Consider the following 23,824-nt stretch of genomic DNA (forward strand, 5'->3'; position numbering starts at 1 on the left):
TAAAGGTTTAAAAACACAAAGACTAAAAAAGAGAAAGTGGAGAGAGAAATGACCGACTTGGTTGTTACTCAAAGACTGATCTTTATTGAGTCCAGTTCGGCTCTATCAGCTGATCAATTCCATCAACTAATATTCGAGTTACACCTGACTGTCATATATATATTTTCTTTTCTTTTTTTTTTTTGGATCTTGAGGATTAGGCCATAATATACTGAGGTGACGTTTTGCAACTTTATTGTTTGCATAGACATGTGAAAAACACATTTTTCTTTTTTAGGAACAAAGAATTTCTTTAAGTAATTATTAATAAATGACATGTACGAAGTATAATCTAAGATTAAGAACTATTTACAATTAAAACGTTTCTTATAATTGTCTATTACAATGAGTTCTACATTACTGTGATACAACTAAAGGTTTATGCCAAAACTGGGAGAGTTATTTTGGTTTTTCTAGCTGGTAGTTAGTCTTTTCTTTCTGTTTTGTATTTTTTCTAGTTATATTTGTTAATTATGTCTCATTTGTTTATTAGATTATAGTAACATAAATTTTGTACATCTGATTTTTTGTTGATAGCCCGATTCTTTTTTTATTCCATTTTTCTATAGTAATAATAATTATAATACTTTATTTATTCTGGGACGAGTCCCTTTAGAATAATACAGAGAAATCAACAGATGAGGGCTGAGGAGCCTCAGAGTTACTTAAACAAAAATACAAAGAAATATAAATAGTCATTTTAAAAAAAAATTATTAAAAGTTACTTTCTCATTTTAATCATTTGAACAATAAAAAAAAAATAATAATAAAAAAGAAAAGATGTAAAAATAATTAAGAATGATATAATAGTTTATATACATATTTACAATTATATTTATTAACAATTTTATGGAGTCTTGATGGATTAGAAATGATTGAATAGGCGGGATTTAAAGGTAGGGAGAGTATTGGAGCGATGGATGTTGGAAGGGATGGGGATCGGATAATGAACGATCTAATCTCTTGTGGAGGTCATGGGTCATTTTAAGGAGAGCGGATTGCGTTGAATAACCAGATGGAAAGCCAGATTGGAAAGGGTTGATAAGGGAACGTTCATCTAGGAAGTTGGAGAGTTGATTTTGGACAAGGCGTTCTAACGGTTTTGAGAGGTTAGATAAGAGAGAAATAGGACGGAAGTCGTGCAGTGAGCTAGGGTTGGAAATTTTCTTCACAGGTCGGATTAGGGCAATTTTCCAGGAAGATGTGAATATGGAGTTTTGCAATGAAAAGTTGTAGATGAGGTAAAGAACAGGAATAACAATAGGAAGGCTGGATTTTATTAGTTTTACTGGAATATTATCAGGGCCATAATCATTAGTGTGGGATTTTAGGACAGTGGAAAGTAATTCATCGTAGGACAGATGTGAAAAAAAAGAAGTCTTCAGGGTTGAAATTGTGGTGTTGAATATAGGAAGTAGAGGAATTATGAGCATAGGATAAGAAATGGTCATTAAGGTCATCTGGAGTCACATAGAAGGAACTGAGATTATTGGATTCTGGTAGGGATAGGTTACGAAGTATTTTCCATTTGGGTTTGGAATCAGGAGCATTGGAAAGACCAGTATGAAAGTAGGTGGCTTTAGCTAGTCGGACTGCGGATTGGGTTTCATTCCGGAGGATCTTGAAAGACGTGTAATCCGCAGGTAAATGGGTTCGACGGTATTTGCGCCTCGCTGCATCTCTTCTTTTCATCATTTCCTTTATTTCAGGGATCAGCCAAGGTGCAATGGGACGACGTATGGTTCTGGTTTTCAAAGGAGCATGGATATCTAATTCAGATTTTAGGTTTGAGGTCAGGGTTGTTACCATAGGTTCAATGAAGCTATAGAAATATATGATGTCCCATTGGAAAGAATTAAGGTCAGACTGAAGGGATTCATTAGTGATAAGGTCTAAGTTGCGGTATGAAACTGTTTTGGGGGTGAAGGATTTCACGGGTAGGTCGTATGTAATTTGGATCAGATCATGTGATGAAAGAAATGAAATGGGATGTTGAGAAGAAGACAGGATTTTGATGGGGGAGTCACAAATGTAAAGATCTAACCAAGTATCGGAAAATTGGGTGTGATGGATAGGAGAATAAGGAACAAGTTGAAGGTTAAAGGAAAACAGCAGGTCAGTTAGGAAATGTTTTCCAGGAGATTGTGAAAGCATATTCACGTTAAAATCTCCGGCGACAGTAATATTGGTGTAATGGGAAACCAGGTTTACGAGGGAGGATTCAAAGAAGTTGTCTAATGGAACACGAGGAAGGCGGTAAACTACGGCAAATAATAGAGGAGAGGCAATGAAGGAAATTTTAATGAACAAGTATTCCATGTGAGCAAAGTCTCGAGAAGGAGACTGTAGGAGGATTTTGGCCTTAAGACTTTCATGGATATATAATCAGATCTGTCGTGGTGTAGGAACGAGTAATTTGGTAGGGAAATCTGGGAAGAAGGAACAAAATGTTTTAGCCAGGTTTCGGATACTGCTGTAATGTGATAAAAATTGTCAAAAAAATATTTCTGAATTTCATCGTAGTGTGCAATAAGGGATTGTGCATTGATGTGACAGGAATTCAGGATTTCTGTCATGACTGAACAGTTGAGAAGTAGAATTTCGAGAAAAAGGATCATGGGTGGGGAATAGGATATAACATTTTTTAAATCTAATATTAAGTTTGTATATAGCAAGAAAAAAAAAGCCAACATAAAATAAACTTTGAAATAAAAAAATAAATGTCTAGAGTTACGAAATGAATATCCAATTAAGATTAATTTATAACTTAAAAAAACATACATATCTCCTTGTTTTATAATCATCAAATAAAATTCTAAATCATTAATTAAAAAATAAAAACCACTGTAAATAAAAAAAAATTTTAAATATTTCTTGCGAGGAAAAATGTATACAACGATAATGAAATGGAAATAAGAAAAAATTTAAACATTTAAACAAAAAAACAAAACAGGAAATATAAAACATTATAATAAAAATATTTCTGGCAAGAAAGCATACATTAACTGTATACTCAGGGTAACTTATATACAATGTTCAGCTGAAGAGGTCCAGGTCACTTGGTTTTTCTATGGTTACTGCTGGGTATACATCCGACTGCCTGCAGCAAATTTTTCACCCGCTAAATTATCATTTCTTTTAAATTTTGCTTAATTAATTTTTTTCCCAATGTATGATTTTTGGTGTATCAAATATGAATTTATATTCTGTTTGTCTAGAATGTGTGGTGAGAGTGTCTAAACCAATTTGTTCAGGTTTGTTGGAGTTTTTCTGTTACTGAGCTACAACAATATTTGTGTTGATATACCATATTTTTGAGATACTGTTCTAAATAGGATTTCCCGCTGTTCTCTTCTCAGGGAATTTCATACACTATATTAGATTATAGCTTTATTTTGTCTTTGTCTTTTGGTATGAAGTTTAGGTAAAGTGGTTGTAGTTTTGTATGTAATTGTGTTATTGCTTTTGTTTTGTAGAGAGATACCACATAATTTTATACATACTTTTCTTCTATATACATTTAGATTAGGTACGTTATGTTTTACAATTTATTTCAGAACTATTCTCCCAAATTTCAGTTGCTACTAGTCCATGGATGAGGTACTTGTGTTTTAATTTCTTAACTGTCTGCTGAATGATTTTCAATGAAAAAACATTAGAAATTATTTTTTCTGCTGTTTATTGAACACAAACTAAGTGTGTTTCTTCATTTTTAATTACTTACTTTTTTTTTAGTTATAGGTTTCTTTTTTATGTTTTTCTTTTTGGTCAATCCTAAATATCTGTTTGGTTCTTTTTTACCTCCTACATTTCACATTTTATACTATTCTTTTGACTTGTATAGTTTCTGTATTTCTATACAGTATATTACAATATGCTGTTGTATATTTTTTTATATTCTCCCTTGTTGCCCAATTATGTTTATTATGATGAAAGTCTACAACTTTGGCCAAAACTTCAACACACATTAAACTGATTATTCCATTATTGTGTTTTATATCTGTCCGCACCACCATCATGTACTTGATTTTATTAAGAGTTAGCTATATCTCTATTATTGAAGAATATTATAATTCATTTTATATTTATGGATAATTATTATAAAATTAAAGTTTAATTTTTTGTTTAAACTTAGTATTCTATGTTATTATTAAATTTATTATTCACTTAAAATTGCTTTAGGTATACTGTATAAAATAATTTCTATGCAACTATGTATTACACCATCTTACTTTTACAATTAAAGACTGCTACTAGAAGAATATTGTAAGTCCAGTATATATTCAAAATTTAGATTATGGTAAATTAGTTCATTCCCATTTTAAGTATCACTTATTAATTATTTAAAAAAAAATGTTTTAATCATTAAGATATTCACATCTTAAAAGTATTTGAATCGCACTAGAATGAAAATAATTATTATCATTTATTGGCAGTGCCAAAAAGTTTAATTAACACAGCTCAGCTTATCTATTTATTTTTGTTTGCATGTTACATATTATGTTTAATCCTTTTTTTTATGATATTCATTGTAGTACAACAATTTAATTTTATGTGTACTGAATGATTGTAAAAAACTATTTTGTGCCTTCTGATTTTCACAATGCTTTGCTGTTTTATGAATATTTTTATTTATAGTTTAGTTTATTTGCTTTCTTGGTTTACCAGCTTATTTATAAAAGTTGCCTTTATAGCTTTCACTTTATTATTATGAATAATAACTATTATATTTTGCATTGTTTTGTGCTTATTCTTTTATAAACATGAACTTCACCTAATTACTTATTCAGTTTTCTTTAAAATTTATTTACCAGGAATCTGAGACCTTGGATCAGAGCTGTGTAAAATCACTACCTCCTGATGGTCCAACATGTGATGATGAAATAAAAGAAACAGAAAAAAGTGATGAAGGAAAGAGTGTGGTTAAAGTATTAGGAATGGAAATGACTGAAAGCTGTGAGCATGGTGGTAAATGGAGTCGACCTCCTACTCCTTTAAGCAGACCATCTACTCCACAAAATATTTTTATTTCTGGATCTTTACCTTCCAAATCTCAGCTGCTTGTTAGTGATTCCTTAATTGAAACAGTTCCTGCACAAGATGATGGTGTAGTTCTTACGGGAAAAGTAACTTTGTCACTCATTGGTTATTCAGAAAATGTTAGTAAATTTTGTTTAATACCCATAACATCTTATTATAAACAAGTAAAATATAAATTTATAAATACAGATGTATAAAGAATTTTTCACATAGGTGCTGTTGCAAGCCAAGTCCATTTTCCAATTTATAGTCTTATTTTTCCTTAATCAGTTTTTGAATCAGATTATCATGATATGAAAGGATTTCTACCAAAATAAATTTAAATCACATGTGAATTAACAGCTTTTGAAAAATATCCATTCACTTAATGATTATCTTTGACAAAAACTGTGAACTATTTATTGTGGCTGGAATACATCAGAATTTACTCTGTGATAAAAACATTTCTTTTTGAAAATGTCATAAGCAGGTATAATAAAATATTTTATATAACTGGTTAATAAAAAATCACATTATTCAGGGCTGAAATCATGATGGCATTCATACATTTCATCTGCTTGCCTCAGAATCCAAAGTTGGCAAAGCCATGTTACACATGTCCTCTTTAACCTTAAGAATGTTATATTTTAGCAAATAATGATTATAATAAGTATCAAACATTTATTTTTTACATTCTCTCACCTATAGATGGAATTTATAGTAAAGGGGAGTGTTGTAATCATGAAAAATTTCAAATAGCCCATAGTTTGTGTGTATGCATGTGAACAACGTAGCTCAAAACATAAATGAAAAAAAAAAAAGAAATAACATATTTAAAGATGATATTTGCCTTGAATATTATCGCAACTTTGTTGTTAAAATTAAATTACCGCAAGTAATAATAATAATATCCCGTAAGAGGTTGCTAGTCCTCAATCGGGCGCCTCCCCGGGTGGCGGATAGGGGGATGTTCATCAGATATGATGGATACTGGGGAAATAAAGTACCCAGGGTGGACCAAAACTAGCTAAATCCAGGCACAGCAGTTCCCATATTGGGCGGTAACCTGGTCAGCGTCTGTTCCCCATGCTAGGGGTGGCTGTTTATTTACAACCTGGCAGTAGGTATAAAATGCACCTACCCATTAAAAATGGAGTTGCAAAACAGGAAATTAGGAATAGGAATAGGAAAATAGGAAATTGGCCTATAGTTTGAGTTTGAGCTTGGAGGAGAGACATTCTCCACCCGCACGAAGTCGGCAACAGAGACCAAATGGTGAACACGATGAACACAAATGAACACCAGATATGAACAAGGCTGTCATCCGTGCATACTATTTGGCTACAAACCTCAAAACGGAAAAAACAGGATACCTTAACCGCATCCAGAGATATTGGAATCAGTACTTCCCAAATGTAAATATAAGCACGCAGGGGCTCAGTGATCAGGTTAGAGTGATTTTATCAAGAAAGTTTCTAACTTCCATAGATCTCCAACAACTTAAAGAGGAAGTTCGTAGATTAATGGCCACTGAAAATAATGCAGAGCTTTCTGATTGGATGCTGAATATTGGAATGGGTCCAGAGCCAGCAGCTAGATTCAGTCAGCATAGACATCTCCGCTTCTCTATTGAAAATACCAGAGGTGTATTATTTTTAAGAAAGAGGACTCCAAGCCCAGTACCTCAACTTTTTATGTACGGAAATTCTCTAACATTCTATGACAGCACCAAATTTCTCGGACTGATATTGGACCATAAACTAACATGTTCAATTCATATAAAGCACTTGCGAGAAGAATGCTTTAAGAGGCTCAGACTGTTAAAAGTATTAGCAACAACTTCTTGGGGAACTGATAGGAAGTCGATTCTCATGGTCTACACAAGTATAGTAAGATCCAAGATAGACTACAGCTGTGAGGTTTATTCTTCAGCTAAAAAAAACTGTCTCCAACTCTTAGACTCCGTACACCATACTGGAATACGACTTGCCACAGGTGCTTTCAGGACGAGCCCAATAGAAAGTCTTTGTGCTGAGGCTTCTTTACCACCACTTATTTTTCGGAGGCAGGAACTCATGAACAGTTACATCACCAAAATCAAACTCCAACCAACTAACCCTGCATACCCCCATATATTTCACCCTCATTGCATGAGAAAATATGAAATGAATCCTTCACGGAACGCTCTATTGGGCATAAGACAGAGAGAAATCATAACAGATTTATGGCATGCCTACAAACCAAGCTGATTCTATCTATAGATTGCCCCCTTGGAAATACCAGTCTTACAAAATAGATCTAACTATGAAACGCCAGAACCACGACTCAAATAAAATTCAATTCTTAAAGAAGATACAAAAATATACAAATTATGAAATAATTTACACTGACGGCTCCAAACAAAATGAAAATGTTGGTTATGCAATAATAATACATGGGACACCCAAAAGATATAAATTACCCACATACTCAACAATATTTACAGCTGAACTTCTGGCGATTTCAACGGCACTTCATTTATCCATAGAAAATTAATACTCAAACATACTCATTTGTACAGATTCAATGTCTGCACTCCAGAGTCTATCAAACTTCAGTCAAAGCGAACCTACGATAGACAAAATTCACAACTATATAGACGTGCTAAAACATCTTTAAAAAGTGTCTCCTTTCTCTGGACTCCAGAGCACTCAGGAATACCTGGAAATGAGGCAGGGGATAAAACTGCTAAAGAGGCTGCTACAATGAACGTTCCACCACTCCAAACTTACGAGCCGAAAGACATAAAGGCATTTTTAAGGAACAGAATCCAAATTGAATGGGAGCTGACATACCACTCACCATTCAACTAAGAAATGTTTAAAAACAATACACAAAAGTGGACAAGTGCCATAAGGGGAAACAGAAGAGAAGAAGTGGTTGTTGCAAGAGTAAGAATAGGACATTCCTGATAACACACCTTCCACTTAATCACAAAAGAGGACCAACCTATATGCCAAACCTGTCAGTCCCCATTATTGATAAAGCATATTATTAAAGAATGGTCATCATTTCGTCAAGCCTTCAAAACTAATAAAATTTCTTGTACAAGAGAATTGGCCCTTAAAGACTCAGCAGAATCCATAGAAAAAATAATAAAATTTCTGAAAGAAACTCAACTTTATACTAAAATATAATCCACCAATATCAACCAGTGTAAAAAGGAAATAGTCTACATTCAACTATCAAATGCCAAAGACAAGAAGATAAATAAAGTAAAAAGGGTGTAATAACCTAGATGTTGATTGCCCTGAATAAAAATCTAATCTAATCAGTCGGCATAGATGTCAGGGATAAACAATTGGAAGATGACACAGAATTAAAAAACAGACTGAGTGAATCTGTTTTGACTGGACATGTGCTGCTTGATGGGATACCGCTTCGAGAAAGACCACCGTTACCCTGAGTGCCATACAATAAGAACACTCAGAAGTTAACCTGTTTAATGAATACTGTGATCCAGGAACATTTAGGCCTGATAAATGGACTTCAGGATATTCCACATTGAATATATATCGCTGCCAAAACAGTTTTACTGATTACTACGTAGATATTGAGGCCTACTGGTGGAGTGTGTGGGAAAAATCAGCCTGCCACAACGAAAATGCCTCTTGGATAGAAGAGGTAATGCGAAGCTTCGGGAATGCTTCAGAGATGCCAGAGGTAACTATTACTGTAAGCGACATAATCGAAACAGTCAGAAACATGAAAAATTGGAGAGCTCCAGGCTCTGACGTAATTCAGAATCAAAAGTTTAATTAGTGGAATTAAAAGGTTTCGGAGTTTGCACTGCACCAATTACTGGCCAATGGCTTCCAGGATGTATTAGATGGCAAGCAGGCTCCCCCAGAGGGTTTCTCAGACGGCATAACTTATTTGCTCCTAACGAAGGATGGGCCGAATTTACGATCCGTAGATTTTCGGCCAATAACTTGCTTGAATGATATCTATAAAATTCTTACTTCTATCTTAGCAACGAAGATATACGACCACCTCGAATCTAATGACATGATACCCAGCGAACAACTAGGGTGCAGAAAAGGAGCTATAGGGGTTGTAAAGAGCTTTTAGTAATGGATTCCTTCATTGCTGCACAGGTGTCTAAAAGGCAGCGAAACCTTTCAATGGCGTGGATCGATTATAGGAAGGCTTTCGATTCTGTACCTCACAGTTGGCTGCTCAAAGTATTGAAAATATATAAGATCCAAACTAAAGTAAGCAAACTACTCACAAATTTGATGGCAGGCTGGGTGACTAAGCTGAAAATAGGAGTTATAATAAAAATTATGAGGGGTATATACCAAGGAGATTGCCTTAGCCCATTGTGGTTTTGTATGGGGCTGTTCTCATTAAGTCGGATACTGCGGAGGAAGTAGGTGGGCTACAAACTCAATACCAAGGACGAGGCAACCACTGTCAGCCACAACTGGTACATGAATGATCTTAAGCTATATGCAAAAAACAAACAACAATTACAAAGTATGAGTGAAATAGTGTCATCCTATACCAAAAATGCAGCAAGCATGTCATTTGAACTTGATAAGTGCGCGGTACTGCATGTGAACAAGGGAAAGGTGGTCAATGCCCAGGACCTGCTGATAAATGAGAATGAGTGCATCAGGGAACTAGAAGCCAAAGAACGATATAGATATTTAGGTATACAGCAGCACCTCAAATTAGCTCCAAAGGATGTAAAACAAGAGCTAATAATAATGTTGAAAATGAGACTACGAAAAGTATTAATGACTCAACTTTCTGGAAAACAGAAAATTAAGGCCATCAATACTTGGTTCATACCAGCGCTAAGCTACAGCTTTGGTATATTACAGTGGTCAAATACCAGCCTACAAGAAATAGATCGTCTTGTAAGAACGACACTCTTGCATGAGCGGGTCCATCATCCCATATCATCCAAATCCAGACTTTATTTATCCTGGAAAGAAGGAGGACAAGGACTCATAAATATTGAAGAAGCGAGCAAGAATTATCCCTACATCAATATTTCCATTCGAAAACCACTAGTGTTTATTAGGCAATCGCTACAATGGATTATGGTCTCACTGCACTGAACCTGAGCAAAGTGGATGAACCGAACATTGTTTCAGAAACAGAACGACTGCCAGAATGGAAAAGCAAGTCGATGCATGGGAGATTCTGTAGCCAACTGAACGAAGCCTCCATAGACAAAGAAAGATCAGTTGAATGGCTAAAAGCTGGAAGGCTATTCTTTGAGACAGAGGGATTCGTGGTTGCCATTCAAGATCAAGTTTCTGCCACCAGATCATATAGGAAGCATGTGCTAAAAGACGCAACAGCAGCAGATAAATGTTGATTAGGCTCGGTAGTGCTGGAATCAATCCAACATCACGGGTGGATGCGGAGTGTTGGCTGGTACTGAATATTTACAGAGGCACAACAATGTGGCCAAAATTTTGCATCAGGCACTAGCGGTAAAGTACAACTTAATTGAAGATAAGAGCCCATACTACAAGTACCACCCAAATAGACTCCTCCAAAAAGGTCCTCTCAAGCTCTTTTGGGATGAATCAATAATTATGGATCATACAGTATGCCATAATAAACCAGATATCCTTATTGATCTAAGAAAAAAGAAAGCAGAACTTATTGATGTTGGAATCCCAATGATAATAATCTAAGCTCTACTGTGGGAGAAAAACTAAGGAAATATCAGGAATTGGCGATTGAATTGAAGGAACTGTATTACTTGGAGGGAGTTACCACTAGTCCAATCATTATATCCACCAATGGTCTCGTACCAAAATCCACAGGTTTGGGAGTGCCTATAATGTAATAAGAGAGACTCAACAGTCGGTTCTCTTTAATACAGCACGCTTAGTGCGAAAGTTTTAAATATTTGAAAAAAGAAGTTAGATGTTCGGATGGGTTTAAAACAAGGCGATCTATATCACCTATCTTATTTAATCTAGCAATAGAATACATTATTAAAAATGTGATGTATACCGAAAAGGGCTTAACTTTAAGTGATAAAATACCTGCTCTTGGGTATGCTTATGATTTGGTATTACTGGGAGAAGACAAGAAAACCATAAACTCTAGTAAGGAACTAGGTTTCAAAATAAATATGAATAAAACAAAATATAAGGTTAGCAGTAGAAATGGGAGCAATTTTCAGTGATATAGATATAGGAGGAAATACGTTTGACCAGGTAGATAGGTTCAAGTATTTAGGTTCTACGGTAATTAGAAAAAGTGAAATTAATGAGGAAATAATAGCAAAATTAAAGTTGGGAAATTCTTGTCATTTTGCTATTTCAAAATTTTTTAGCTCCTGCATTATGTTCAAAAACTTGAAAGTTAGAATTTACAAAACTATTATCCTTCCCACTGTGAACTTTATGGATGTCAAACATGGCTTCTTACACTAAAGAAAGAACTGTGCCTTAAGATTTTGTCTCTTCATGGTTGTTATGACTATAGCTATAACTTATAACTATTGTTAATAACCATGGAAACAACAAAACTTAGTAAATTACTTTGTATTTTTTTCTATAATCTATAGATGAAAATATAGGTTGTGGGATAGTAAAAAAGTTGCTGTTTTATTATAAGCAAGGATTAATTTCAACTCAAAGTAGAATGGTAAGTGAATGTTGTGTGATGCATACACTGCACCAGATTTTTATACTTTTTTTTTTGGATTGTTAGGGGTGGGAAATAATAAAGAATTTTATTTGTGAATAATATTTATTACAATAATTCAACCTTTAAAATAAATTTGAATATGTGCATAATATTTCTTATAAATTATAAATATATAATGTTGTTTTTATTGATGTATACAATGTTATTATTTAGGTATATAATTATGAACACAAACAGTTATAAGGCTATGTTGATTTATTTCACTAACTTCATAAAAATACTGATATTGTAATTTACATCTAAATTATTTAATATTACTGATAATTATTTTGAGCAAATTCTGAAATAAAAAAATATAAAAATGATTTTCCTAACCAAATATGTAAAATATAATTAAAGTTTTGATAAGAAAATATTAATTATTAACGAAAACTTCAATTTCACCTACCTTTAATAATAAATGTCTCTGGGATGGAGAGTTCAAACTGGAAATGCTTCAGTGTTATAAGCAAAAAACCTTTGTGACAGTCAGATAAAAATTTCTATCTACCATAGCTAACAATACTCCTCACCACGTCCCATTGAACCAATCTGGAATAGGGCTAGTCCCATGGCATACATGAATCCCATCAGCAACGAATAAAGTGTGGGGGAAAAAAAATTAAAAACTGGAAAATGGATTGGCTGGTTTTTTAATGTAACATCTCATATAAAGTTCTATATTTTTCACACTCAATTATTCATTTATTCAATTTCAGGAAGCAACATACCTTTTCAAACTCCTTCCCCTTTATATTCCATATTAAACAAAATTATAGACACCCATAATATTATCCATATTAAAGTCTCGTCTTTTTATTAATAAAGCAACACATTTAAACCTACTATTATTATCAATATTATAATAAAATACTTAGACAAAATGTTGTGTTTTAGAGCACTGGCACTGGTGAAAATGTAAAATATGAATCTGATCATGAGTCTGAATCAGAAGGTTAATTATTAATAAAAAAATATTAATATATTTTAAAAAAGTAATCAATGTAATGAGTATTTGGTGTTTATTTTTTAGAAATGGGTTTGAAAGAAACTACTTTTGATAATGGAACTGAAGAATTAAGTGATACCAAAGAAACCGGGTCAATAGGTAAATTGGAACATGTTACTTTATTTATCTCAGTTTGGTTGCAACATATTAATAATTAGAAAGGTTATGTGAGGTTTGAACAATTGTAGCAAAGTAGCTTTACAGATAGAGGAAGGCAAGTAATTCCAAAATGTGGAGAAACAAACAAGAAAGTACTTGTCAAAGGAAGGAGTTTTATGAAATATTGATTGGTTGGGCTCGGGTTTTCAAAAATTGGATAGAGGAACCCAAGCTTTAAAGTTCAGTTATATTGGAAGGATTATTATTTATTAGGTATTAGAATAGGTAAGAACCTTGGAAGTATTGCAGTAAGAGAAAAGGATAAAACCGCTTTAACTCAATATAATAGCCCAGGGCTGCCAACAGCTGAGCCCGAACTGGTAGCAAAATGATACAGCCGACCGCCTCCCTCTCAATATTTCATATGTCTTATTTTTGTAAATAATATTGATAGATGGATTATCATGAAACATTATAATCTACTTACAAACACGTAACACATTTATTGGAAAATCATTTATTGACAAGAACTCAAATAGTGATTGAACTATTTATTGTGAGTCAATTTTTCACCCCACTTTGCAGGGCTAAAAAAGGTACAAACTACTAAAATAATGTTATGTATGATATTAAATATAGGTAGACATAAAATGATAATATACATCAAAATATATAATAATGGGGGTATATATATGTATAACTTAAGTATCGCCAAAAGCAAAATGTTAAAAAAGAGAAGAAGGAATAAGATCTGACATGCTTGGTCTGCTGTAAAATACTAGGTTTATTGTGTTTAGTACATCTCTTATGTACATTCGATCAACTGATCTACTTACTCAGTCAACTGACATCGAAGTAACAGCTAACTGTAACTTCCCCCCCACCAGTTTATGAACAATCTTTGTAAACTTACTCAGTACAATATAATAACATATCAAAAACAAATTATAAAAATTATTTACAATATTAACAACTTCCTATGCCAATACCACAGTACAAAAAGAAACTCACAACCTCACCAAACATAAAAGCTATATACATAAATTAAACTTAGAAATAAAGAAAAATACTCTTGGTACAATAATATGAACAACATAAAATTACAAAAGTCACAAATAAACTTAAACAAATTGAATAAATAACTATGAGGGTGGTTCGAAAAGTTCTCGAAATCACCACTAGATGTCAGTGTTAGAGCAATGAGGTGCCCGCACAATAATCACACATCTTTTGTGAGTGAACACGTGGCATGAGTGGTAGTGATTCAAGCAGTGATAAAGTACTTTGTAAAGGAAATTCATGCCGGCTTTCATAACACACTGGGGGACTATGCTCCTTCATATTCAACTGTTGCCAAGTGGACCAGCGAGTTTAAATTTGGTCCGTAGAGCTTAGATGATGATCCACGTAGTGGGTGGCCAAAAAGTGCTACAACCTCAGAATTTATCGCAAAAGTGCATAAAAAGGTTATGGAGGATCATCGACTGAAAGTGCGTGAGATTGCTGAAGCTGTAGGGGTGTCATGTGAACGGGTATATCATATTTTAACTGAAGAATTGGGAATGAAAAAATTATCCGCAAGATGGGTGCCGCGGGTCCAAGATACATTGGACCATAAATGCACCAGATTGGAAATGTCCGAACATAATCTTGCCCATTTTTAGTGCAACCAACAAGATTTTTTGCACCGCTTTGTGACTATAGATGAAACTTGGGTCCACTACTATACCTCAGAAACAAAACAGCAGTCCAAGCAGTGAAAACATCCTGAGTTACCACCACCAAATAAAGCAAAGGCATTATGTTCGGCCGGAAAGGTCATAACCTCAGTTATGAGTTATGCATCTGGGATGCAAAAGGCATTCTGCTGATAGATTATCTTCCTACTGGCCAAATAATTATGGGGCAATACTACACAAACCTCCTAAACTAACTAAAGCAAAAGAGACACAAAAAAAGGCCTGGTTTGGCAAGGAAAAAGTCATCATTCATCAGGACAATGCCCACCCACACACAAGTGCTGTTGCCATGGCAAAACTTCATGAACTGAGGTACGAATTGTTGCCATATCCACCTTATTCACCTGGTTTGGCACCATCAGACTTTCATCTCTTCCCCAAGCTGAAAATTTTCCTAGGTGGACGGAGATTTCCAACAACGGAAGAACTAACAGCCAAATTTGAGAGTATTTTGCAGGCCTAGAGGAATCTCATTTTTGTGAAGGGATCGAAGCATTGGAACATTGCCAGAAGTTTTAACTGTTTAATATGACAGTTCTTCTCTTTTTATTTATGTCTATTTAAGAAATGTTATGTGATTATATATATGTGTGTATAATGGTTGTTGTGTTTATACTTTTCAATTTAATTTTGTTGTATTATTATTCCTATTTTAGAAAGCAGTGGGCATTGTTGTAAAACTGATGATTTGAAAGACTTGACAGAAAGAAAGGTATGTTTTGTTTCTTTATTAATTTAGTAGATATGTAAATATATATCATTACAAATAATTCACTAGTTACAATTTATATATGCAAACCTGTAATAAATGATGGACAACAATGTCAGTTTATCAAGTTGTTTGCCGTGTACAAAACCAATAGACAATTAGTGTTCAGAGCTTGTGGAATATAGGCATGTGTTTGGAGCTTCTAGAGATGTGGCATCAACTGCTCTACAACAGATTAGATATATCTTACATTTCTTTTCTTTTCTTTTTTTTTTTGTCTCTACCCGATCACTTATTATTATTCACCTGAAGATCTAAATCAAACTACAAAATAACTTTGTAGTGTATACACACATCAATAACTTACCAGTTGAAAACATAATAGTCATTTCACACTCACTGAGTGCCCTCAAAACTTTGGATAACATGTGTCCAGACCTCACTGGACTTCATTGTATTTTATGGCTTCTAAAAACTTTGTATGATATTAGAAAATCAATATATATCTATTTTTCTGTATTTATACAATTTTTACAACTTTGCTGGCCTGTTCCTTGTATTTACCAAGAAATTAAGGCTCTGCAAATGTAGTGTTAGGCGGCCTTGAGACACTTTAGACCAGGGGTTTCCGCGCCTTTCAGCCTATAGGCCACACTAACCCCAAAGTTCTGCTTAAAATTAATACCTGATCATTCCTACATACTAAAGTATCCTGGTAATTTCTGACATATTCTGACTGGAAGGGGGGGGGAGTATCTACAGGTTATCACCCTATTCTAACTATGGTATGGGATCAAGTTTTCATTCCGTGGGTTGGCCACAAAGTAAAAGTTTACCCCTCCCCCCAGGCCAGATTCAAACCGGCACCTCTGCAATAATGAGTTCGCTAAGGTAGTCTTAGTATAGACTCAGCTACAGATCCACCTACTTTCATGGAGACTTTCAACTTGTTAAATCCAAATGGAAGTGCAGTTCCTTCGCGTAATGTCTTTTTGTAAGCCCTTTTGATTCTATGTGTACTACAACTGGGGCAAAAATTATTTATAAAAAGTAGCATTATTTTGATGTGATTTTATTGTATGATTGTTCCTACTGAAAAATTCTATACTTGTGAAAAAAATAAATTGATTTAATACTATTAAATTAGACAGGCATTTGTCAATATTTTTCATATCAAATGTGTATTTTCAGTTTCAGGAACAAAATGACTTGACTCCTCAAGACAAACTCAATGTCAAAGGTTATAACATTCAAGAAAATAGCAATGCAGATTAAGGAAATTGTTAATGAATTGATGTGTGTGTCCAATTTGCCTTTATTTTTCAATTAATTTTTTATTTTTTATTTTTTTCTTAATAATCCTGTTCTAAATTTTATGTATATAATATTAATGATATAATAATAATACAATATTTATATCATAAACAATTGTATGTTACAACATTACTGTTTGTTTAAAACTATTTATAAGGCAGTGTATTTATTTTTCAGAATAAACTTATCTAATTAATTATAACTTTTGTCAATATGGGATTGTGATATGCTTCTAGTCCATTGTTTAAAGTATCTAGTCTTGTCAAATGTGTAAAAGAATGTTAATATAAGCATGTGAACAATGTAATTTAAAAAATAAAACTGGTTAAAGTTACCAAATCACAACTATTAGTTTAAAAATTATTGTTCAACAATTCAATAAAATATGAAAAATTGTTTGATAGAATTAGAAATATCTCCAGATGTAGAAACCAAAAATCTTGAACTATATTGGCTGTTGAGTGTCATTGAATTATAGACATTTTGTTATGTAGCATGGCTAAGTTACCAGAGTCAAGAATGTTCTGCAAAAGCTTTTTTTTTTCAACTTCAAGTTCTAGCATTTTTATAAATATATTTGATACTCAAAATAAAAGTATAAGTATACTAAATATGAGGAGAAGGTGGTTAGAGGTGCAGTCACTGAAGAACACAAATAAGTAATAATTTATTTAATTAGTGGCAATGGTTTGGTCAGAATTTCAGGACTTTATCAGGGTCAAGTACAAAAAAAATAGATAGCAACCATAATGAATATAAGGAATTACAGAATAATTAGAAAATGAGGAAATAGTAGGTAGTAAAGATAAATAAATAGTGTTAAAAAAGAATGTATAGTCTAGGTATTATACACAGATAAAAGCTATATGATAATAAGAAATATTAAAATTAAGAAAGAGGAAAGAAAAAGAGAATAATATTGTACAAAGTAAGTAAATATATGTACAGAATGAAAATTATTTTAAATTAAAGTAATGAAAAAAAAAAATTAATATGTAAGCAAAATAACAGTTTTCTTTTTTCAGTTGGCTTTACAGACCTTGTAGATCTTTGGCAACAAGAACCAGCCTTCTCTACGCCTGCCTGTCTTGGACTGCAGCTTTCCTGTTTGCTGCATTCAGCTCTTTCGCATCCATATCAATTCTGTCTATCCATCTGGTTTTTGGCCTCCCACCTGGGATCACCTGGTCCTGGAATGAGGGTGATAAACTTTGCTGCTTCTAAGGAACTTGTGGTCGGCAGCACAATGTTCCCCACAAAAGAATTCATCTAGCAACATGGCACTCCAATGATGGGTTCACGTTTAACTAAATAGACCATGTTTTAATAAGTAGCCGTCACATCACTAGTTTAATGGATGTGAGAGCTTTTAGAGGCACCAACATTGATTCTGATCACTACCTCACAACCTCCAGGTTCAGAACCAGGATACCAAACATCAGAAATCAAAGTGGACCATGATCGCCAAAGATCAACATTAAAAAGCTGAAAGATCCGGAGGTTAGGCAACTCTTTACTGACAGCGTGAATGTCAGAATTAAAGATCTGTATCAGGCTGATAATATGGATCAACAGTGGCAAGAATGTAAGAGAACCATGGGGGAACTGGTAGTTGGTATGCTTGGATACCAAAGGCCAACTAAGAGAGTGTACTGGTTTGATGAAGAATGCCAAAGAGTGACCAGCCGGAAGAACCTTGCTTATTGAGCAATTTTACAGTGAAGGCATACAATCAGTGTGGATCAGTGCAGAGAAACAGATCCAGAAGAAGGGAAGAGAAACACTTCCACCGCAGGAAAAAAAACTCATGGCAGTCCTCCAGCAACTGGAAGACCTCCGGAACAGAAAATTCTTCCAAGAAATAAATAGTTGCTGACAGACATTTAAACCTAGAATAAATGCCTGTAGAGACAATGAGGTTAATCTAATCACGAATAAGATACAGGTTCTGGAACAGTGGTGACATTACTATGATGTCCTCCTGAAATGGACAACATTTATGAAGTAGTGGAAGATTTGAAAAATAATAAAGCACTGCAACCAGATGGACTGCCTGAAGAACTGTTTAAGTATGGAGAAGAAGAATTAGTGAAATTCCTCTGTAATATAATAATGGATGTGTGGAAAATGGAAGAAATCTCTTGTGAATGGTCAAAAGTGGTTATATGTCAACAAGAAGAGGGATGTGCTTGATTGCCATAATTATCGCGGTATATCCTTCTTACCATGTGCTTATAAGATGTTCTCTCGGATACTTGATGAAAAACTCCTTTTGTCCTTATAAAAAAAGAGTCCTTTTGCCGAGCAGAATATAGGAAAGTACCAGAAAGGCTTTATGAGAGGAAAGTGTACCATAGATCAGATATTCTCCATCACAAGCATTCTGGAGAGGTGCAGAGAGTATAATATCCACACCCACACCACCTGTTCATAGACTTTCGAATCGCCTATGATAGCATAAAAAGAAACGAGCTGTACCAGGAGCTTCGAGAAATGAAAATACCACTAAAGCTGATACGTCTGATAAGGGCTACAATGAAGAAGGTGCAATGCACAGTGTGTATTCTGGGTGACCTGACTGACAGCTTTGAAACCCACAAAGGACTCGGACAAGGTTATTGCCTCGCATGCCATCTCTTTAATTTGGCCCTCGAAAGTGCGGTACGGAAATTTGGATTACCAGTTGGGGGAACTATATTCAACAGATATATGATTTTGGCTTTCGCCGATGACTTAGATATTGTTGGAAGAACGCGTACAGATTTAAATAATGCTTTTATCAGTCTCCAGATAGCAGCGACTAGAGAGGGTTTAGAGGTTAACGAATCATAAACCAAATTCATGCATGCAGGCCCATAACTAGATGTAGATAGAGAACCATCACATTTTATAACTGGAGGATTTTCATTTGAAAGGGTGAAGGAGATCGGCTATCTTGGATCGCAATTAAACTCAGATAATGACAATCAAGCAAAATTATGTCCGCAACTAAATGCTATTTCGGCTTACTGAAGCATTTCAAGAGCAGGGGTATTTCCCAAAACACAAAGATACAGCTGTATAAGACCCTAGTAAGACCAGTTCTCACTTATGCCTCCGAATGCTAGACATTACCCAATTCACAGGAGGCCCTTCTCCTAAGGTTCGAGAGGAGAATTTATGGCCCAGTTTGCACTGATTGAATCTGAAGGATAAGAACCAATGCTGAATTAACAAGACTCCAAAAACCCAGATATCATAGAAGTAATCAAAGCAGGATGGCTTCGGTGGGCAGGCCATGTAATAAGAATGACCCAGGATCAGATTCCTAGGATGATCCTGGACCCCGGCTCCGATGGATCAATGGAGTGGCAGTGGATGCCAGGTCCATCTTGGGAATCCGCAATTGGAGAGCAGTGGCAACCAATAAAGAAGACTGGAGAACCAAGTTCAGAAGAAGTGGTCTTGACTCTACAAGAGTTTTAGCGCCACGGATGATGATGATGACCTGGTCTCTTGCCAACTATTCTGTCATTCGTTGTTGTGTAGAGCCATCCTGATGGATTGCTTCGATCCACATTTTCCACCCATCTTAATCTCCATGCCTTCAAATAATGAGATATTGACTGACTAGTTTCTCAAGCAGTTCACTGTTAGTTCTTCCAATGAAATATAAGTTCTGGCGTACGCGGACTACATTGCGATCCTAGATGACATGAAAAGACTCACTAAGACTAATAAGAAAATTAGAGGAAATCGGTTTGCTAGTAAATAAAGATAAAACAAAGTATATGATTGTAAGCCGAAAAATCATCCCTAGCGACATGGTCTGCGTGGATGGCAAATCATTTTCGGAAGTATACATTTTCAAATTCCGCAGCTCCACAATAACATCAATAAAAAATCAACAGACTGAGATAGACCAGTGTATAACTACTGCGAACAGAGCCTTCCTCTGTCTCTCAAGAATACTGAAATTCCGAAAAATCTGAAGCTAAGGGAATACTATGCTGTGATCAAGCCAGCTATGATATACGGCTGAGAGACCTGGGCTCTAACAGATACCCTCGAAAGCAGAATCAGAAGATTTGAACGGAACGTCTTCCGTACACTATAAGAGTGATTTGGGATCAGAGCCGTAACACATGGAGAACAAAAAATACAGAATTAAAGAAATAAAATATAAAGTTATGTAAGTCAAAATGGGTGATGAAATATAAATATCAATAAGAAACTCTAGTATGTAAATATATATATACAAAATGAAAATGTATATGTAATTAACTAAATATATAAGTAAAATAGCAGAATGAAAGAAATTAAATATAAAGTTATATAAGCCAAAAGGAGTAATGAAATATGAATATGAATAATCTAGTTGGTAAAAATTAAGAAAAAGAGATAAAGAAATCGTATATGTAAGTTAAATGAAATACCCTTTTATTTATGGAATAAATTAAAATCATTACAAAATACTATATAAACATTCAAAGAAGATGGCGAGAAAAAAATAAATAAATTTATATATAAGTTAAGTATTGGCCAAAGCAAAATTTCAAAAAAGAGAAGAAGGAATAAGATCTAACGCGCTTGAACTGTTGTAAAATACTGGCTTTATTGTTTTTATTTTTCAAATAAATACAGATACAGGATATATAATACATATTTACAATTTATCTTGTTTTGCTATAGGATGAACAAAACATGGTCCGCTGAAGGCGGTTTTACAGGGGGCTAACATAGAATGGGGAGGGGCCATTCTGACTGGTGGCTTTATTGTGTTCGGTACATCTCTTATATACATTCGATCAGCTGATTCAGACCGTAACTCCCCCCACCAGTTTATGAACAATCCTCATAATCTAATACTAGAAAGTATAATATATAACTATACAAACAGCAAACAAAAATTATTTACACAAAAAAACAAATCCTATACAATTATCATTTAAAAAAAAAAAAACTCATAAGCTTGCTGAAGTAAACATTATGTACATAATTTAAACCTAGGAATAAAAATAAAAAAGGAATAATTCTTCGTACAATAGCGTGAACAAGTTAAAATGAAAAAAAAACACTAAACTAATACTATACGATATAATATAATTATATTATAACGAACTGCTCCTTTACCCGTGAATGATATTAACTGACCCAGATAAATATATTCTTCAACATATGCCAACTTATGGTTGTTAATTTCACGCTCCTCTTTTACGCCATTTGTCATAAGTTTCGTCTTCTGGTAGTTCGGATAAAGACCAACTTCTTCACACAATGTCAGAAGCTGCGTCATAATTTGTCTCAGTTGTTCCATGCCATTTGCAAAGAGCACAATATCATCTGCAAAACGTAGGCTGCTCAGTCATTTTCCATTTATTTTTATGTCTACTTCTTCCCATCTAAGACGCCAGAACACCATCTCCAACACAAGAAAAAACAAAATTGGGGATAGCGGATCACCCTGTCGCACACTCCTCTCAACATCAAAGCTCTGTCCTTTCTTTTCAGTCATAATATATGCTGTCATCTCCTTATAAAGCTCTGTCCTTTATTTTCAGTCATAATATATGCTGTCATCTCCTTATAAAGCTCTGTTATTATCTTAATATATTTGTCCTCTATCCCTATTAATTTGGTTTACAGTCTGAATGTGGTCCACGTTCGAAAATCCCTTCCTAAAACCTGCTTGTTCTTCGTCAACACATTCTATTATTATTTTTGTTATCCGTTGTTTTAGATCATTGGTAAAAACTTTTGACATAGTTGAACAGAGGAAGATAGGCCGATATATCATACTTGTTGCCTTTGTTATACAGCAGAATTATTTTTGCGGTCTTCGATTGTTTAGGTATTGCTTCTTGCTCAAGAATCAAATTAAACAATTCTGTCAGTTCTTTAATTAGAATATTCCCTCCTGCTATTAAAATTTCATTACTGATGTTATCCGGCCCCGGAGTCTTCTGGGATTTAAGTTTTTTTCAAAATAAAAGAAACTTCTTCCATTATTGGTGGAACTTCCCCTAAATTTTTGGCCATCTTTCCTTCTTCTCTTATTTCTAAAGTTTCTCTGTTACTTTTATACAGTTTTTGGAATATTTTGTTGCTACTCTGCTCATATTTTCCCTATTGGTTACGACCTCTCTTCTATTGTTTTCCAAAGCAACCATCCATTGTTGGCCTTTGGACAGTTCTTTTTGAATCTTTTTTGTAAACCTGCTCTTTGATAAAATGTTTTCTATAATATTTATATTGTGTTTTTCCAGATCTTCTTTAATACTTTTCCTAATTCAATTATTTAGGGCCGTGAGATCTTTTCTTTTGCTTTCCGATGTATCACTTCTTTCTTTTGCGAATAATAAAAAGTTCTTTAATACTCTGGAATAGTTTAATTTTTTTATTTCTAACAAAGCTGGTAACCTGTGTAATTGTATCATCAATAGCTTTAGAGATGGGGTTATGTTTTTCCTGTACACTAAAGGGAGTATTTTCTTCTATACATGCTTAGTTGTTCTCAATATATTTTGAGAAATCGGTACGGAATTTTTCTATTTGGTTTCGTTCTTGAAGAATAACAGTTTTTTTTCACTTTAAATGGTCTATTTTCCTTGAACTTTTCAACATATAACTCCGCTCTTAACTGCCTGCGGTCTGTGTTAAAATTAAAACTGTTTACGATCTCTAGATTTTTTACTAGATTGATTTAATTAGTAAGAAAATAGTCTCGATCAAGCTTGTGGCCTTTGGGCGAACACCATGTCCATTTTGCCTTTGTCCTTTTTTTAAAGAATGAGTTGACAATTTTCAAACGTTGACTAGAGCAAAAGTTGATTATTCGGTTGCCACCTTCATTCCTTTCACTAATTATCCAATTTCCCATAACTTGGTCTTCGTCACCTAGTTAGACTCCAATTCTGCCATTGAAATCACCCATCACAACAGTCCAATTGTTTTTTCTTTTAAAGCTAGAAGCTAATAGCCCCAATTGTTCATAGAATTTTTCCTTTGCTTCTCTTGAGTCTTCCATTCTAGGGGCATGTAATTGTACAATAGTTATGTGTTTAATAGGTGTTACGGCGGGTAGGGGTTCAAAAGGAACCTTTACTAACCCAACCGTTAAAAGCAATGAAAAGAATAGCCGAATTTTGATATTTTTGGTGAATAATACAAATGAGAAAGAGAGAGGACGAGAAAAACGAAATTAATTAATGGCGG

The 23,824-nt window shown here is 34.1% G+C and overlaps 1 protein-coding gene across 3 annotated transcripts in view; it reads left to right on the forward strand.

The window, feature by feature from the left end:
* Positions 1-16,975, forward strand: part of RIC-3 (RIC3 acetylcholine receptor chaperone) — an 89,120-nt gene extending 72,145 nt beyond the window's left edge. For 2 of the 3 annotated variants that reach the window (XM_067052040.1, XM_067052042.1), the window contains 5 exons: positions 4,854-5,198; positions 12,658-12,715; positions 12,794-12,868; positions 15,264-15,319; positions 16,508-16,975. In XM_067052040.1, the coding sequence (XP_066908141.1) occupies positions 4,854-5,198; positions 12,658-12,715; positions 12,794-12,868; positions 15,264-15,319; positions 16,508-16,591 (618 nt within the window). In that variant the 3' untranslated portion in view covers positions 16,592-16,975. Of the gene's footprint in view, positions 1-4,853; positions 5,199-12,657; positions 12,716-12,793; positions 12,869-15,263; positions 15,320-16,507 lie in introns of those variants that run through there. The other variant, XM_067052041.1, reaches the window with a different exon arrangement.
* The last annotated feature ends 6,849 nt before the right edge of the window (positions 16,976-23,824 follow it).

Source organism: Halyomorpha halys, unplaced genomic scaffold (genome assembly GCF_000696795.3).
Source record: "Halyomorpha halys isolate HHAL.00 unplaced genomic scaffold, Hhal_1.1 Scaffold2088.1, whole genome shotgun sequence".
Classification (NCBI taxonomy): domain Eukaryota; kingdom Metazoa; phylum Arthropoda; class Insecta; order Hemiptera; family Pentatomidae; genus Halyomorpha; species Halyomorpha halys.